At 38.9% G+C, this 18,743-nt stretch overlaps 1 protein-coding gene across 14 annotated transcripts in view; it reads left to right on the top strand.

Annotated features, from left to right (window-relative positions):
* The window catches only part of LOC121591473 (SLIT-ROBO Rho GTPase-activating protein 1-like), a 30,933-nt gene extending 13,056 nt beyond the window's left edge, over positions 1–17,877 (top strand). For 6 of the 14 annotated variants that reach the window (XM_041911995.1, XM_041911991.1, XM_041911998.1 and 3 more), the window contains exons 2-14: positions 7,049–7,235; positions 8,851–9,034; positions 9,118–9,283; positions 9,352–9,702; positions 9,788–10,276; positions 10,366–10,633; positions 10,708–10,920; positions 10,986–11,091; positions 11,176–11,400; positions 11,529–11,700; positions 11,774–11,853; positions 11,925–12,546; positions 14,703–17,877. In XM_041911995.1, coding sequence (XP_041767929.1) covers positions 7,160–7,235; positions 8,851–9,034; positions 9,118–9,283; positions 9,352–9,702; positions 9,788–10,276; positions 10,366–10,633; positions 10,708–10,920; positions 10,986–11,091; positions 11,176–11,400; positions 11,529–11,700; positions 11,774–11,853; positions 11,925–12,546; positions 14,703–15,941 — 4,191 coding nt within the window. In that variant the 5' untranslated portion in view covers positions 7,049–7,159 and the 3' untranslated portion in view covers positions 15,942–17,877. Of the gene's footprint in view, positions 1–6,448; positions 6,548–6,571; positions 6,715–6,786; positions 6,806–7,048; positions 7,236–8,850; positions 9,035–9,117; positions 9,284–9,351; positions 9,703–9,787; positions 10,277–10,365; positions 10,634–10,707; positions 10,921–10,985; positions 11,092–11,175; positions 11,401–11,528; positions 11,701–11,773; positions 11,854–11,924; positions 12,547–14,702 lie in introns of those variants that run through there. The other 8 variants (XM_041911985.1, XM_041911988.1, XM_041911987.1 and 5 more) reach the window with 5 other exon arrangements.
* Positions 17,878–18,743: the final 866 nt, after the last annotated feature.

The following is an 18,743-nucleotide window of genomic DNA, read 5'->3' as shown; positions in this document are numbered from 1 at the left end:
TCATGATGAAGCGATGTGCCTAAATGATACTAATGTTTGGCAATTTTAATATAATTTAAAGGGAATCGTTTGGGTCTAGTAACATCGACCGGTAGACCAATTTGAGTTCAAATGATTTTTTTTTATCTGTTCACTACTAACTAACAACTCGTGAATAGTCAGATAAATTTCTTTAGATTATGTGCATTTAACTTGTGTGTTTTAAAGCTTTATTCTATTATACTTGTGTAGAGATAAACATAAACAATGTGCCATATCTTTTCATAATTGTGCAAATTATGTTTAGTTATTAGTGTGTTTGGGCTATTAAAACAGCAAGGCATGAAGAATTCTCGTAATTATTTTCGATTGCGTGGGGTAAATGAAAGTAACGCTTTTGGATTGGTGGAATGAAACAAAACGTGCATGGCATTATTTGATTGTATCTTATCTGCAATTTTATCTTGTGTAATTTTCGCATTTGTTTGTCGTCGTTTTTTTTCTATTTGTTTAAATGATTTATCTTTGACATACACAATACGCAGACCAACACATACAAACAATACTATCTTGTTAATCGGCATTTCAAATACACCGATAACAAGGGCCAAGCAACTTTATTGACTTAACATATATCTAGTAAATACTATTTATTTTGTTGGAAAATTGTTCCTATTGAAATAACATCAACTATAAGCAATACGTAAACAGAAGCATTTAGTTTCCAATACATCCACTAACATTAACACATTAACAGAGGACTGAAATAGTGGAGCAAGTGGAGATGTTGATGGATGAATCCATACACGCTGTAGTCATGTCACGGCGATATAATGGATATATTGAGTGATGATAAACTCCTTTTGATATACGAATGCACCACTTTACGCGTGTGCATTGCTAGGGAAAACTTGTTTTTTATTGCCATGGTCTGGTCACTGATGTCGCTTTCTACCGTCGTTCAACACTCTGTCATCCTTTATTTGCACTGGAAGTGGTGGTAGAGAAATTTTCCTTTTCTATCTGTGGCGGTTGTATCGCACATATTTAACAGGATCTGTATGAAAAATGTAGTAGAAGATGTAATATATGTGATATGAAGCAATAAATGGCGTAGTATTTTGTATTTTCAACAAACACACTGACATATGGATGACGAATGTACGTTACATGCATGTGCTGAATCACACTTCTATTGACTTAGACAAAACTATTATAATATCTCTTATTTTGTAAAAATGGTAAAATGCAGTGTAAACAAATCATAATAATCATAGAATCTTCATTATTTGAAGATTAACTAAATCTTCCGTAACTTCTCTAACCGTAAATATCTGATGCCAAATCATTGTCAAAAAATTAGGAACAACTATTGCAAAATATAGCTACTTATTGGAGGTAGAGTTAGAGAAACCTATTAGTGCGTTGCGAGTTTTTCGCATAAAGCCCGGGTTAAAGCGTGAGTGAAATTAAACGTGTATTTCTGTTTTTTTTTTTACTGAATTTCATTCATTATTAATCAGAATATGGCTTATCGTACATAAAAAAGAAGAAATTATGTTCCCCAACTATTTGAAATATACAACATGTTGAAATAATAAATTAAATGCATTTCATTGTGAATCTCCGCTGAATCCGAGCTTAACGAACAAATGTTAATGCTCAAACCCAATTTAACCAGTTCTATTAACGAGATGAATGAAGTTGAGGCGGTCTGGTGGTATAGTCGTCAACTCGTACAACTTAACTACATACCCATCATGGATTCAAGCCCCGAATGGACCGTGCTCCCACAGTAGGACTGACTATCCTGCTATGTGTAACCAGTAAGTTCAGTGTCTTACTGGTTACACATAGCAGGATAGCCAACATAGCCAAGCTTTCTAGTGGGCTGGTAAAGACCAGGCCTTGACCGGCAACGGTTGTTGTGCCAATGAAGAAGAAGAAGATGAATTTATAATAGCATAATAAATAGCTCGCATAAGGAGCAATACAATTTGTGTTCCGGATGCTTGTTTTTGGTACCGTTGTGAAATATATATCGGTAAACATTGAGCATTTCTTTAATTTTCATTATCTCTGAGGCAAATCAGAGCTTCGATACTAAACATCGTTTAACAGAAAACTATTGTCAGGAAAAAAAAGGCAAATTGGGCTACGCACAACTCGTTATGAAGGGTTCCACCGTATAGGATACAAACTTAAATTGTTGAAGTATTTAAGGGTTACCTTTTTAAATGGAATATGAATCGTGTGTGAAAAAACGAATGACCTACCACTTTCATATTTCACAACGGTACCAAAAACACGCATCCGGAACACAAATTGTATTGCTTTTTATGCGAGCTTTTATAAATTAATCTTCTTCTTCTTTATTGGCACAACAACCGTTGCCGGCCAACGCCTGTTTGTACCCACTATTGAAGTGAGCTTGACTTTCAGTGTCGTATTGATTACCATAGCAGGATTATGAAGTCATACTTTTGGGAGCGCAGTCTATTTGGGGCTTGAACCCATGACAGGCATGTTGTTGAGTCGTACGAGTTGACAACTGTACCACCAGACCGGTCCAAACATTCAACTTCAACGGGCTGTTACCATCGTTTTTTCACCGGGTTTGAAGCCGGATCGCATCACAGGTGAAGTGTTGAAAATCATGCTGAAGAAATTAAAAATTATTATGATAGAAATGACATCCATGCAATTGACATTTGTTGAAAAACATCTTGGATGCGGTGAATAATTATGCGTACATTCGAAAGTGACTTGCAAAACCCTGTAACAATGTTTACATTCAAAACTGGCTATGGGGGCCTTCACGATTCTAGTTAGTATTTTTGTATGGAGTTTGACATTTGGAGGCTGAAATCATGTAAACACTCCATACAAAACCACACAAAAAACTAGCCTGCAATTTTCAGTCTAGATTATTCTAGCCACAAAGCTAGAATTAGATTCGAGTTTGAACATCACTTTTTGACAGAACGAGTGAAAACTTTTGCTCGAACGAGCTTTCTGGAGGCTTGACGAATACTCTTAAACACTCTTAAAATCTTCATTCAGAACGAACGACAGAACGAGTGAAAACTTTTGCTCGAACGAGCTTTCTGGAGGCTTGACGAATACTCTTAAACACTCTTAAAATCTTCATTCAGAAGCAGAAGCGATAAAAATCAGCCTTCTAAATTCATACACCTTGGGATAAGCCCACCTATATATTATACTCACATAGATAGCTGCTCGAAAACTGCTATACAATGCAAACAGCTGACAGGCTGACATTTCAGCCTACGAACTTCAAACGGAAAGAGCCCCTATGTTTACATTCGAATGGCTAATCGAACCCCAGTAACAATTAGATTATATGTTTTTGTTTAAAATGTTTAATTTTTATCTAAGAGAACTTTTTTTTTTTAATTTGGTTAATACGTTATTTACTGAGATGTGTTGGTTCCTCTTATGTTAAAATCACCCCCCCCCCCCACCATCAGCACCCAAACAAGAAAAATAATGCTACGGAAGTAACGGCATTTTGTTTTGTCGCAATCGTAACCGTTTACAGCCTAAAAATCCGGAAGCAATGAAAACATTTATGGTAAAACTGTCCAACGGCTGTGTGCTGGGTGATCATCGTTGCAGACAAGTTGTTTTTTTTTTATGCCAAATGAAAACAGTTTTGCTGATGTAACAAAACATATCAGGTCCAGGTGGCTGCAAACGTATTTTATCGTCATCGTGTTTATGGCGAGTGTCATTTATGCATGTATGATCTTGCATCGCTTTCTTTCTGTTTTGTTGTGTATGCTACAATTCAACACAAATCACACTCACACCCTCCTGGACTCCAGTTCAGGGTGCGAATATATTTTGTCGGATGAGAAAGTCGGAGAAATTGCGTAATGGTTGGCTGACTTTGGTAACGTGCGGTGTATTTGTGTGTGTGTGTGAGAGAGAGAGAGAGAGAGAGGGAAGGGAGTGTGTGTGTGTGTGCTTTTGGATGTTGTTGTTTTCGAAGAGATCGCTCGATCGCACCAAACGGTACAGGTGCAAATGTCAGCGTGGTGATCGGTGAAGCATCTAAGCGCTCCATGCTGCTCTCATGGTGCAGTTAATTATTGAATGGTGATCGTCCGATTGATTGAGTATTTCCCATTCCCACTGAGCTTGTATGACGAGTGACATCGATTTTGCCACGGTTCAGAAATGCATCTATAGATCACCACAACCAAACCAAACGAAACGACCATGGACATGCGGTGTGGCTATGATAGGGGTTTTTTTCTTTCCACTTGCAGCGACTTCGTATCATTGCTGCCGTGTGTCAATCAAAAGAGATGGTATAGAAATGAAACCTCTGGACACTTAATCGCTCATTTGTTACTGAACTTGGTCTGTATAGCAACACAGTAGTGCACATATTTTCAACTAATAACAACATGATTTGTAAAAAAAAAATATTGAAAAACTGCAAGATGAAATATAACATTATTTAGACGGTTTAGTCCAGGCAGATGTGTAAAGAAGAGCAAATATTACATTCATTTCCGTACAATGGTTACAACAAGCTACAATAAAGATTGCAGATAAAACAAACAACACCAACTACAACAAAAACTTTTTGCGCAGATAATAGCGGTGGTGGGTGCATGCTTGTACCGCTTTTGAATTTTTGCAACAATTCGTTATAGGTCAGGATGGATTGGCCACCCGCTTGAAGAGTATAGAGAGAAGCGGTGAGGTGGGCATTGCAACAGTGGTACTTTCACTTTAATTTTTTTAATCTCAACCAATCTGAGAGCGCATGCATTTTTTCAACCATAACCAATCTGTGAGTGTGGTGTGATGGTGTTATAGAGGAAACTTTCATTTTCCCGATGCTTTGCCCCTTGTTGTTGTTGTTGTTGTGAGGCAAAGTCAGACAAATATTAAATGTCCTAGTATTTATTTATTTTATTTATTTATTTATTTACATAACTGCTGTCTGAAATTAATTCTTAACAACAAACCTATTAACTAAACTTATTAAATATTTGCTCGGAGGATGGATCGGAAGGATGGTAAGGAGAGGTGATGGTCAAACAGGTGTGCGCAGGAATTAAACAATCTCACAGCACGTAATAAAGGATCATTTAAACCAACTGAAGTGCGTCGATTTGGAATAAATAAAGGAGCACGAGGGCGTAAGAAACGAGTTGGAACATAGAAATGCAGGGATGAAAGAATGATTTGTGAATCCACAGCATTAGATATGAGCGAAGCAACAAACATTATTTGGGAAATGTGACGGCGTTTTGCTAATGAGTCCAGACCCAACAGATGGCATCTTTGCTCATAGTCCGGTAGGGTGTCTGACGTGTAGCCGGGCATTTTGCTCACCATATACCGAGTAAATGATCTCTGCACTCTTTCTATGCGGTCAATCGATGTAAATGAGCTGGGGCACCAAACAACAACACAGTATTCCAAAATCGGTCTTACTAACGAACAATATAACGCTTTTAAACACAGAGGGTCGGTTATGCGGATTGAAAAACGTTTTATCATACCGATTGTTTTACGAGCCTTTTTAACGGTAACATCAATGTGATCGAGGAATGATAACCTGCTATCGAAAGTTACACCAAGTATTTGTATTTGGCCAAAGTATTACATGATTATTATCTTTCCTTGAAATGGACAAACACGGTGAAGGAAAACGGAATCAGACACAATCGGATGCGCTGCCAGTAAAACCATCTCAATTGTGATTTGTAATTGCGCTTTACCCTTTTACGTTTAGCAGACCGGATGCTAACACAGGTTAATAGCTGGTAGAAACGATTACTGCTCAAGAACGTAAAGTTCCTTCGGCCAATGCATAAAGAGCTTGATGGTCGTCACGCCAAACTGGGGTTGAAGCCAATGATGGTTGAAATGTGCGATAGGTTGGATACTTCATTTAGAAGCATGCGTGCTTAAAATAGTGTTAGTTTGTTGTTGGGAGCTTACAATATTTTCCCGAGCCAACAGATCGAGACGACAGTCTTCCCCAAGTCGTTGGGCGGAGATTTTATTATTTACTTGCGCAGCAGCAATGAAAATAAAAACACAGCTGAAGAAAACCATTCCCAGTACGTACGTACGCAAGTGTGTGTGGCATTACTCACTCCCTCCATAGGTTTGCTGATCGACATCTGTGTCGTTTCAAATATCCACCAGCAACAAACGTCCACACGGTCTTCACAAGTCGACGGCCTTTGGATTGTTGTATAGTGTTGTAGTGTTAGGCATGCGCATCGGGCAGTTTTCTGAATGCGTGCACCATTCATTCATTCATGCTTAGAATGCATTTGAGAATGACGGTAAGAAATCGAAGAATCTGGTTCCGTTTGTCGGAGAAGACAATCACGACGACGTCTATAGGTTAGCGTTTCCGGTGTGAACAAACTAATTTTAACGCAGTGTGCTTGTTTGTGTATGTGTGTATTAGCGGGACGCACTTTCGCCGTTGTTGTGGTGATTTAGTTCCCGCTGTGGAGAACAGAACAGAGCGCAAAGGACAAGACCGGTGCAATTGGAATAATATTTGGTGTGCATCATTCTTCGTGCAAGTACAAATTAGTTATGGCTTAAAAAATGGTACAGCTACTCTAGTGCCCAAGCGAGCTGTTGATGGTTTAGTTCTGTTTTGTGAGTGCATTAGTCCGCACCAGCCAATGACCAAGTCGAAGCGTGAATAGTGTGAGTTTAAAGTGTGTAAGTAATGATAAGAGAGTCGAAGACGCAGCATAGTTTACAATAGTGATGTTCTTTGGTGTTTGTTTGGTTCTAAAGCGCAATCTTTATTGTAAGTTTAAAGTTCACACAGCTGCACGGGCGGTGTTTTGAGATTAAACCATTCTTGATTTCATTTTCCAACGAATTTATATTATTGTGTAACAGTTGTCGGTATAGAAGGTTTGTGGGATTGTATTTATTATACGTGTGCTGAAATACTCTTCCAGTTTACCAGTGTGTTGTAAATTGTTGTGTAAAATGAGTCTATTAATTAATTGAAATCGATTGTTATTGAACTTTTTTTTAACAAAAGTGATACAGCTCAAATAATATTATCTACTGTGTAAGAAAAACTAATAGTGATTTTCAAGACGAGAAAAGAACCACTCAAAATTTTAACCCAGTGTTATTCAGCGGACAAAACATGTTTCAATGCATTATACAGCAACGTAATGGATGGATCCATCAACCGAGTCCCGAATTTCGGGATGTCTTTCCAGGTAATATGTTTTCTAAAGCTACTATTGCAAAGGGCACACGTTTTGTATGTGAATTTATTTTATTTGGAATTGTGATAGAGTTGAATACTTTTCTGATTATACATAACGACCTTTTATTGCGTCATCTCCAAATAGAACAATTCAGTTCTTTCTTATAGATCGCATGAGTACGTTTACTGTTGAAATAGTAAATGTCTATTTAGTAATAATTTAAATTTTAATTTGTGTGCACCAAGGCTATTTTGACAATTTTTTCTTTGATTTGGAATAATGTTCGGTAGAATATATGTGTTACGCCGGAAGTGGCATAGAAGCAAATCAAAGGTGTATTGTCATTCAAACGTTGCATATGCATAATTGAATGAATTACTGAGCAAACCATATGCCAATGTGTGTGATTGTCAATGAGAACAGCACTGGTGCTGATGACCTGCTGAAGTCTGATGCCTGTTTTACTCGTTGCAGTTGCGTGAATCGAGAGCCTTACTTTGCCTCCCGTATCATCTGGCATTACAACAGTTCGTGTTGATGTACATGTGCGTGTCACGAAATCTTACGAATACTTTGAACATAACATGGGTTCAAGTCCCGAATAGACCGTGCCCCCAGACGTAGGATTGACTATCCTGCTATAGTAACAATAAGTCACTGAAAACCAATGCTCACTTCACTAGTGTGGGTACAGGCAGGCCTTGACCGACAGCGGTTGTTGTGCCAAAGAAGAAGAACCTTTCTTTTACGTTTAAGTGCGGGGCGGAGTGCATGAGAAGAGAGCTAAAAACAGTGAAGAAAGGCATCGCTAAAATATGTAATTAAACTAAATTACAAAACAAAAAATACAATTTCAGTGTTTGGTAATTATTTCGTCGCTTTTTGGTCGATGTTGATCGGATCCAAGCAAATTTTAACGAATAATGTCTTATTTAAAATCATCGTTTTTCCACGAAAACGCATAAAGAACGTGCATGCGTAGGAGGGCGTTTCAGTGTAAGTTTTCTGAACAGCAGCTGCGAAACAAATCGGACCCGATTCTATTAGGGGAGAACTGAATGTTTTGTCAAGAACGCTCTTCGAGTGGGGTGTGGTGTATTTCCTAGTTCTTTGCTTCGACGTAACACAACGAAAGATTAAAGGGCGAATGTGCCCCTGACGAATCAGTAATCCACAATACACGGTAACTCATCACCGAAGAACGAGGATAGTAGAATAAAAGGGATGCAGTTTGAACTTGGTCTGTAGCGGTTTTGAAATACGAATTTGTTGGAGTAAACGAAACAAAACTGAGCATTTATAATGATATTTAGATTCATGCTAACTGCACATTATCCGGAAAATATGATAGATGTAAAAGAAAAAGAAGGAAAAGAGTTTAAAATTATTTTCAATAATATAATTGTATTGTTTCAATTTTTATTTTGAAAAGTTTGGTAGGAATTAATTTTTTTTGTTTCATGAAACTTTGAAATGAACAAAATCTGTCGTGGAAATGACAATTTTTTAATTGATATGCTTATTCCCGAAACTATTAATTGTAAATATATCAGAAACGGAAATGTTTGTATATTTTGAAGAATTTGCAAAAAATGATAAGTTGTTCCTTTCTTTTCAATTGCAGATATCAGACAACAGCTGAACGAGCAGCTCAAATTTCTGGATGTTCGCATGGAAGCACAGATTGCGCTCGTACAAGAGCTTCAAGATTTTTTTCGACGAAGAGGCGAGGTAGAACTTGATTACAGCAAGAGCTTGGACAAGCTAGCTAAAAGCTTGCAGCTTCGACACAAAGAGCAGCGTCAAAAGTAAGTTACTTGAAGAAATTATTCTTCCCCAACAAATGTAGTAGACAACTTATGCCTTGCTGTCGATTTATTTTCGTTTTCAGGCGTGAGCAATGGCCAATGTTCTCTTCTTACTCTTGCTGGCAACAGCTTGTCAATCAAACCAAATCCCTATCTAGGGATCATGCGGCAATGTCGGAGATTTACTCTACACATTTGGTAGCACGTTTGCAGACAGTGTGGGACGACGTTCAACGTATTTACAGAAAGGTATGGAAACAACCATTCCGGTGGAAATCTAGAGCAGTAGTGTTAAAGTATGTGCTATGATTTTTCAGTGTCGAGAAATTGGGTTTGAAACGCACGTTGAAATATTGCGAATTTTACAAGAACTGCACACAAACATGAAAACGTACCACACGTTGCAAACGGAAGCAAAGGAAGCAGAAAAAAAGTTGCGACTTGCCGAAAACCAGCGAATGAAGCTGCAGCAAAGTGTGCCGAAGGAAAAGCTGGAGCGTAGCAAAAAGTATCGTTTGATCGAGAAAGAGGTTCTGAAAAGAAAAAACAAGTACACAGACGCAAGACTGAAGGCGCTCAAGGCAAAGAACGAGTATCAGCTGTGCCTGGAAGCTTCCAATACGACGATCCACAAATATTTTGTCGAAGACTTGAGCGATCTAATTGATGTAAGTATTTGTACACACAAACAGGGAGTTTTTGTTTATGTCGGATGGGTTGGATTATAGTTGAATGATGTTGATATAATTTCAGTGTATGGATCTGGGTTTTCATTCGGTCGTCTCGCGTGCACTGCTGATGCACGTTTCGGCAGATCAGGGTCGTTGTCGAGCGGTGCTACATAATGCGGAAACCCTATCACATATCGTCAACTCAATGGACAGTCGGGCGGACAAACAGAAATTTCTTGAACAGCACAGTGCAGCTTTTATGATTCCAAAACGGTTAGAGTTCCAGGGACAGGACGAAGATGTAGAACCGGAGCTGCAAAAAGCGTTGCATCAAGAAATGGAATCTCGGCTAATGCAGCTAGAACAGCGCGTGAACAATTTGCGTATGGAATCGGAGGAAATTTGGAAAACCCTGGAAACAGCTGAAATCAATCTGCTTGACATACTCAATACTAAGGATTATGATTGTACTAGTGCTTTCGGTGACGGTGCGGTTGCTTTTCAGAAGCCCGAAAATACGTCCGTAAAACTGCGATCAGACAAAAATGAAATAGAAGAATTCTACATAACGGTAAGGAATGAAAAGTCTACGATGTGGTGGGACTCTGCTCTTTAATAATCTCAAAATGTATATGTTGATTGTTTTGTTTGCTTCAATAGAAAATTCGCGAATACATTCTTGCAACATCGCGAATAGCGCGGTTAGATTCAAAAGCAGAATACCTGCGGAACGCGTTGGCAAAAGATTCAGCTATCAAAACAGATACCCTTACAAAATCGAACGTCCCGAAACGGAAGCGTATCGGACGTATGAACAAATCGGGTCGACCAAAACTGTTCGGTGGTTCGCTTGAGGAATACTTGGAAGTTTCGGGGGAAGAAATTCCGCTCATTGTGCGAAGCTGCATCAGAGTCATCAATCTTTTTGGTAAATTATTAGTTTATAAGGCACGAATGTTTCAACTTGTAACACACATATTAACTATTTCATTCCATGTTTAGGTTTACATCACCAAGGCATATTCCGTGTTTCAGGATCTCAAGTAGAAATAAGTAACTTTAAAGAAGCCTTTGAACGAGGTGACGATCCGCTTGCTGAAATGACAGATGCGTCCGATATCAACTCTGTTGCTGGCGTGTTGAAACTGTATTTACGCGAACTTCGAGAACCACTGTTTCCTTTAATTTACTTTGATCATTTCGTTCAACTGGCACGTAAGTAACTTACAAATCATGGTTGAATTACTTGCAAACCATCATTATGTTTGATCTCTTTGCAGAGCTTGAATCCAAGCAAGATATCGTATTGGGCATAAGAAAATTTTTCCAAAGTCTCCCAAAGTCAGTTGTAGTGGTTATTCGGTATCTTTTCGCATTTTTGAACCAGTAAGTATGAGTAGAGCAGTTACACCAAAGTATATAACGGAAACGAGCACATACAATAATGCAAGCACCACTTTGTACCCATAGCTTATCAGAATATTCTGATGAAAATATGATGGATGCTTACAACTTGGCAATCTGTTTTGGTCCCACACTGATGCCAGCGCCCGAGGATAAAGACCAAGTGCAGTATCAGAATCAAGTAAATGAGCTGATCAAGAACATCATTGTCCATCATGCAGAACTCTTCCCGAAGGATCTTGGTGGAATTCATTACGAAAAGTTTATCACTTCAGAAACGTTTGAAGACATGTATGTTAACTTTCTTTTTCATGTTCACAAAAATACACTAAATGCCATTTTGTTTTATGTTTTTTTTCTTTATTGATGAATTGTTTGTTATTGTGATCAAATCTTTAATTTTGAATGTTGTTCCTCAGTGATGTTGGAGACTCACCCACAGAGCAAGTGTCGGAAGATCCGGATTCGGAAGTGTATCCATCAGAGGATGAGTCAGACACATTTGAAGCAATCGTTCAGTTTGATTTCAATGCACGTTCCGAGAGGGAATTATCGTTACGGAAAGGGGATACTGTGATACTGTACAATCAGGTGCGTTCACCACTGCTTGTAGTGCAAGGTAAACCGTTTTAATGCGTATTTTCATCTTTTACTATCGGCAAAGGTTTCCAACGATTGGTGGCGTGGTGCAGTAAACGGTAAAACTGGACTTATTCCAGATAAGTACATATCGCTAAAAATCAAGTCAGTATTTTACTATTTGTTGAAAAATGATGTCAATGATTTACTCATGCGTTGCTATTCTTGTGTTTCAGGGATGAAGAGCGCGATAAAAGTGAACATTTGAAATCTTCCAGTTCAGAAGAATCCGTCCGAAAGCGTCGTCCCAGTGGAAACATTTCACTTAACAGTCAACTTTCGATTTGTACACAAAACTCGAACACCCTTTCGAATATAACGTGCGGTAGTGATTATACCGCTTCGACTATAAGCGCTGCAACGGCATCTGCCGGTGGACACAGTGCAACTGGCAATGGTGCGACAGCTGCAGCTGGTAGTACACCTAGTGGCAGTGGGGCCGGGGGAACTTCTGCCGGATTAATTCAAACGTCATTGCCTTCTCCCGGACATCCGCAATATCAAACAATTCAGAATTCTTCACAAGGAGGCTCATCTAGCCATCATTCTACGTCTTCTCAGTCACAGCCTCCACAGCAATCTATTGCGATAGTAACACATCAGCCACCGTTGCCATCGACACACCATGCTCCTCCGGTGATTGGCGAAAAGTTGGGCAATGAACGAAAGGATGCCGACTTCATACACTATGATAGTGTGGATCACCTGAAAGCATCGCCATACAGCTACCACGACGAACCGCACTCGTTCGAAAACTCTTTCGAGTTTGTCGAAGACATGGCTCTTTTCACATACGAGGTACTGGAGACAACTGTATAATGCTACAATATCTTTTTGTTGTATTTCGTTGCAATATTTTGGAGTTCATTTCCCTTACCTTTGAATGTTTCGTGCTTCTCGAATCATACAGCCGTATTTGCTTGTTATCGTTGTTTGTGTACCGCTTTTTACCATGCGTTCAATGTTACTTGTGTTTGCAACGTTGTGTGCATCCTGAACAAAGCTCTATCCATTCTGATCAGTTTTTGTGTGCAAAACAGTGAGTGACGCGATCCGGCTATTTGTTTGTTTATGCATTTATGTAACTGAAACTAAAGCGTCATAACGTTTAATAATATCCTCTTCAAATATGTAGGTGCAAATGAACCTACAGTCATACACATTCTCACTTAGAAAAACAGATTGAAGCAAACAAATTTGTTATGAGTCATTGTTTATAATTAAGATCTCTGGGCTAAGAATTTTCTTTTATTAGTATTATCGTACGATGTAAGTCAATTGCAGTATAAACGCGAATATTTCTGTGTAGTTTTTGCTACTGTATTGATTATCGAGTTAGGGTTTAAGGATAATAGATTAGGAATCTAGAAAAGTCCTTAAAAAACTCCTTAAATTGCATCTAGAAAACTCCTTAAATTGCATGTGAGTGTTTGTTTAATACGTTTAGTAATAATTCTTTCGTTCAATGTGTTGCGCCGTAGATGCCTATTTTTACCCGCGCATTTTTTTTTCTTGGTGTTAGTTGCTACCATCTGTCTCTTTTGCATCATATAAAGACAGTAGTGGTTTGATACAGAACATGTATATATATAAATATCGAAAAATTTGAAAGCAAGGATAGTTTATACACACAGTGGATGTAAAATGTTTAGTTCTAAAGCATATGTTGAATAAGGAAACATATTAGACCGTGTATTATTTAGCTAATATAACACTAACACTAGATATGCAATCAATCAAAACAAAACAAAAAAGAGTGCCACTTTTCGTTTTTTTACAATTGACCTTTTTTATGCTGTCAGTCAATTAAAGGAAGATAAACATGACAATGATAACGAATTAAAAACATATGTTTAGTTACACTGTTTGCATGCAAATAGACTAAAAATAAATAAAAGGCAGCTTTTCACGTCATATTACATATGATGCAGCACACTAGTTAGTAAAGCAAAGTAGAAGCACAAAAAACGACGAACATAGGTAAAGTCTAAGCTCGAGGAATAAATTTAAAACATCACGTGAATTATACATTCATCCGTAATCAAACTTGTACCTCTACTTCCATTTGTTGTTGTAATATTAACAAACTGATATTGGAATGTTGCGATCTGACTAGACCAAACGTTTTGGGCTATTTTGTTTGGTATGTCGATGGTGTTTACATTCATTCAGTCGCTTCCTATCGTTTTTGGTAAATATACCTATTGCTATGTATCTTTTTTGTGAATCGATTTTAAGTATTTTTCATAATTCATCGAGTAACGTCAACAGTTTCCAGGCTTTTAAATGTACGAGAGGTGAGCGTATGTTTACATACATAAAACTATTAGCTTTTTAGATTGATTTTACTGACGTCTTAGCACTTGCCTAGAAATAAAAAGAATTTCTTTTTCCATATCACCACGCTTACTAACAACCACATAACGTTGCTTAAACTTAAACGTTGCAGTGAAACGCCATTAAATAATTCTTCCAGAACCGTATCTATTATGCGTACAACCTAATCTATAACTTAATCAAAGTTAAAAATAATATTTGAATAACAAAGATTCCGTAGTCATCGGTGCATTTGATGTATGTAGTTGATTAATAGCAACACACGATACTTTACACGTCAAGCTAAATTGTCGTGATATCGTAGTTGTTGACAGTGTATGTTGAAACTCTGGGTTGTTACAGGTCACAAGGGAAATAGTTTATCGAAGAAGTTGAAGTTCAGTTATTTTATCCTTTTTCAATATGATTTGCATTAGTAATGCCTTTAACATGTTTTCATTAGTGATGTTTATGCTTTTATTTTGCTATATAATGCCATATGACCATTCTTGGCCTTGCTCCATTAACTCTCACGTTTAATTGCTTATTTTACCCTCGTTCACAACATTAATTGCTTGTATTGTGTATGATTCATAAAAGAGCTGTAATAACATTGAACTGCTTTATTTTTATTTTAGACATCAAAACCATCGGAACCGATTTATGCCGAACCGACCAAAATTACTATGAACCGCGAGAAATCGCCTGCGGCTGACAGCGGCACAAGCAGCAACAGCAACGAAGATGAAATGGATAGCGTGGAAATACGACCCCGGCTTGGCGGAATGGGAGAACCATCAGAGCATAGCAAATCGACTCTCGGTTTGAATCGTCGCAGCGAAACGACTCTAACCACCGGCAAAACAATCGCTGTTGACGGTGAACCATCGGCCGTGGATGACCAATCCGATCAATCCCGACCAATGCGAAAGTATCACGCGAAGAGCTTCAGCCTGTCAGAGAACAAACTATCCCTAGTTGCTGGTGGCGGTGGATCAGCAACGCTAAATGTGTTTCAACAGAACCGCGACTTGTGGCAGAAACGCGCTGCACAAAGCTCATACCAAAACCTAACAACGTCGCGCATTCTAAGTCGTAACCGAATTGCACCAGATTTGGTGATGGATCTTCCGCCCTCCGCCATTAGCAAGGAAACCGCCCATGCATCAAGAGAATCTTTAGACACCGAGCTAGAGGATATGACCTCAGCTGAACGGTTTGCTGCTCAGAACCAGTGTACATTGAAGAAGAACGAACGATTTTCGAATGAATCTCCTGTGTATGAAAATAACACGGTGAAAAAAGAGGTAAAGCTGGATGTGAAAGGAGCAACGGTGACTGATAAACCGAAGGCAGAAGTGAAGCCACAAGAAAACAGTATTAAAAGTTCAAGCACGGCTGCTACTGAAGCTTCAAAATCATTAGAAGGTTGTAGTGCTGACGCTGGGAAAGAAGAAGAATCACGAAGATTATCAGCAATTACCGTCCCCGTTGCGTCTTCCTCGTCTACAACAAGTGTGGCCCCAAGTACGGTCACTGACGTGGCCGAATTAGAGGTTGCTTCCTCTTCAAACGAAACTGAACTATCGCTAGCGCCATCGTCGTTACCGGGAAAAGAACTTAGCAAGAGTCCGATCCCTGTGCGCAACACACAGAAATTTGTGTCCCAGTTTGCTGATTTACATTTAACTGGCGGCTGTCTGATGAAGTCAACCGAAGGGACGTCAGCAGCAAGCGCCTCTTCCATGACGCAGGAGCAGCAAGCAAAGAATCTGAGCTCATTCAAACCGCAAGTAAAAGTGAAGCCACAAATACTGAAAAAGCCCCAGGTGCTACCACCGCAAACGCCCGAAATGCAACGCCGCAATGCAGACTAGAAGTGGGCTCTGTTCTCACGCTCTAATACGTTCAACATGTAAATATGTGTGCACGTAGCAAATGGAAGCGATGAGAACATCATCTGATAAAGCATGGTGCGGTCAGGATGAGATGCGCATCGTCTCTCTGTATGGTGTTTCTGATATACACGGTGAATGCTACTACAGAAAGGGAAACGCGTGTGACTAACAGACAGAATGGTAAAGCGTAAAGAGATTGGCGTGAAAGTGACTGATTGCAAAATGATGCAACGTGTACAACCTTTGCAAGAACCTTGACAAAGTAAACATTACACATACAACCATTTTCCAAGGATGTGGTAGTCCGATCGCCATGAATGAAGCCATAGAACCTTTTGGTTTGGTATTTAGGCGTAATCAAGGTACAGCGCATTTTGGGTATTTGTTGCGGAATTGAGCATGTCGCGTAGGAATGGATTGAGTAAAACACCAATATTTCGAATATATACATTGATAAGTGAAAAGTTTTTAATAATTAAGACTGGATCGGTACAATACAAAATACTCGTAAAACAGGCGAAAGGAAAGCAAAGCTAAACATTGCACACATTAGTTAAAAATATTACCATGGATTTGTAGTTCGTGCACTCATGCGCGAACAGTGCAAACGATTCAACAAGAATGCAAAATGAAGCGAGAATATGGCGAACAAAGTTGGACGGCGCGGTGTACCGTGTACCAGTGTACACCAACACCATGCGGACCACACACACGTATATGGTAGTGGTGCCTTTTTTACGTATTTGGTTAATCTGCGTAGCATATTTCTATGCTGCGTTAATGATTTTTCTTTGATTACGAGCAACGAACAAAATGAAAGCTTACTGGAATGAGTATATTATTTAACTATGTATGGGTTGTTCTTTTCTCCCATTGCGTGTAAAGCCGTACTGTGTTTTAATGGTACCGTATATTTTGCTGATTTAACAGTTTCAGTGACGGCTAACTTCTTCACAAAGTTGCCGTGTACACCACGCTCGGCAACAGAAACTTCAATCTGAAAGATGAATAACAGTGAACGGGCGAACATTGTTCAAGATAAACCATTCTAGACGAAAACCAACACGAAAACAAGGTGCACACGAAACGAAATGTATTCAGAACCAGCATAGTAGAGTCTGAATGTAGTCTGTAGTAGGTCCATGATATTTCGATCATATAGTAAAGCGTAGCAGTAGTTTGAAAAAAAGCGGATTCAGCGCAAACACAGGACAGGAACGATAGAGCTAAGAGCAAAGGTGATTATGATATAATAACTAGCAATCCTAATCGCAAACATTATACGACTGATAATACAACAGCGATATTTTTGATTACGAAACAAATACGGATAGTGGGTGTGGCAGTCAACATCTGCCAGTAAATGAATGAATCTTTCTTTTTTTTTTTGAGTATAACAACAAAACAAAAGGCATCATTTACGAGTATACGTAACACATTCGCTAAATTATATTTTCAATACACACAGAACAGAAGTCCTCCTCTGATTTTTCCTCTCTGGTATCGTTGTTGTAACCTATGGAACACAGTAATAGCAATCTTATCGTATTTAATAATGCTTGACAAACCAAACTTACTTTTACACTGACCGCGTAAAAGTAACCGTGTGTGTGTGTGTAAAGTAATTCTAACAATTTCATCGTCAGCACCATAAAAGTAATCTCCAGCAAACAGCAAATTCATCGCTATTAATAAATAGTGTTTTGTGTTACAATAATACGACTAAAACATAGTTTCCGCTACACGCAACACGCAGCAGAGAAAGATAAACATATAGATATATACATACACGTGAATCAATAATAATCTCTTGCTATCTTCGAATCCATGGTACGACGATTTACATATAAAGCGAGCGAGAGAGAGAGAGAGAGAGAGAGAGAGAGAGAGAGAGAGAGAGAGAGAGAGAGAGAGAGAGAGAGAGAGAGAGAGAGAGAGAGAGAGAGAGAGAGAGAGAGAGAGAGAGAGAGAGAGAGAGAGAGAGAGAGAGAAAATGCAATGTTAACTAAACTACAGCAAAGGTACAATAATGTAACGCCGTGTAGCGCCACACACCAGACCGTATCGATTCCGAAGGGAAAATTTAGTTTCAACAATAAGTGAAAAAAGTTTCGATGGCAGCGATATCTGATTTATTTTCTTTCTGACATTGCAATCATTTAGACTTGCATCAGTGTTTCAATAAAGTATCAGTTCTGAAATAATGTACCTACGATGTGCTGAGAAGAGAAGTGCAGGAGGTTTTACACGATGATCTCTATCGTCCGCTGTTCAACGTACAGGGTTTAGTTAATAATAATGCGTTTGTTGATAATCAGCACAATGGTGAGATGATCATTAAACGGAATGCCAGTAACCAGAGAGAAAAAGAGAGCGAGAGAGAGAGAGAGAGAGCGAGAGAGAGAGAGAGAGGAGAGAGAGCGAGAGAGAGAGAGAGCGAGAGAGAGAGAGAGAGGGAGAGAGAGAGAGAGAGAGAGAGAGAGAGAGAGAGAGAGAGAGAGAGTATGACGTTTGGAGAGCTAGATTCGTTTGGATCCGGCGGTTGGAGAAACATGTTGACACACACGGATGTAATGGAAAAAGTTTTACTAATTTTCTTAATTTTCCGGAACCTGCGTTACAGCGTAACAGGGTGTGCTAATAATACACCACCACATTGATAGGACTTTGCACAAACATAAGGAAATGGAAGAGAGGAGGGGGTGGGTTTGCGAAACCAGTGCAGTAGTATAGCTGCAAGCACAAGGAAAACGAAGTATATAACTATAAATACATACTTCC

The sequence above is a fragment of the Anopheles merus genome, chromosome 2L (assembly GCF_017562075.2).
Source record: "Anopheles merus strain MAF chromosome 2L, AmerM5.1, whole genome shotgun sequence".
NCBI classification, from domain to species: domain Eukaryota; kingdom Metazoa; phylum Arthropoda; class Insecta; order Diptera; family Culicidae; genus Anopheles; species Anopheles merus.
The sequence above is the reverse complement of the archived record's forward strand: the minus strand, read 5'-3'. Positions and strand labels throughout refer to the sequence as shown.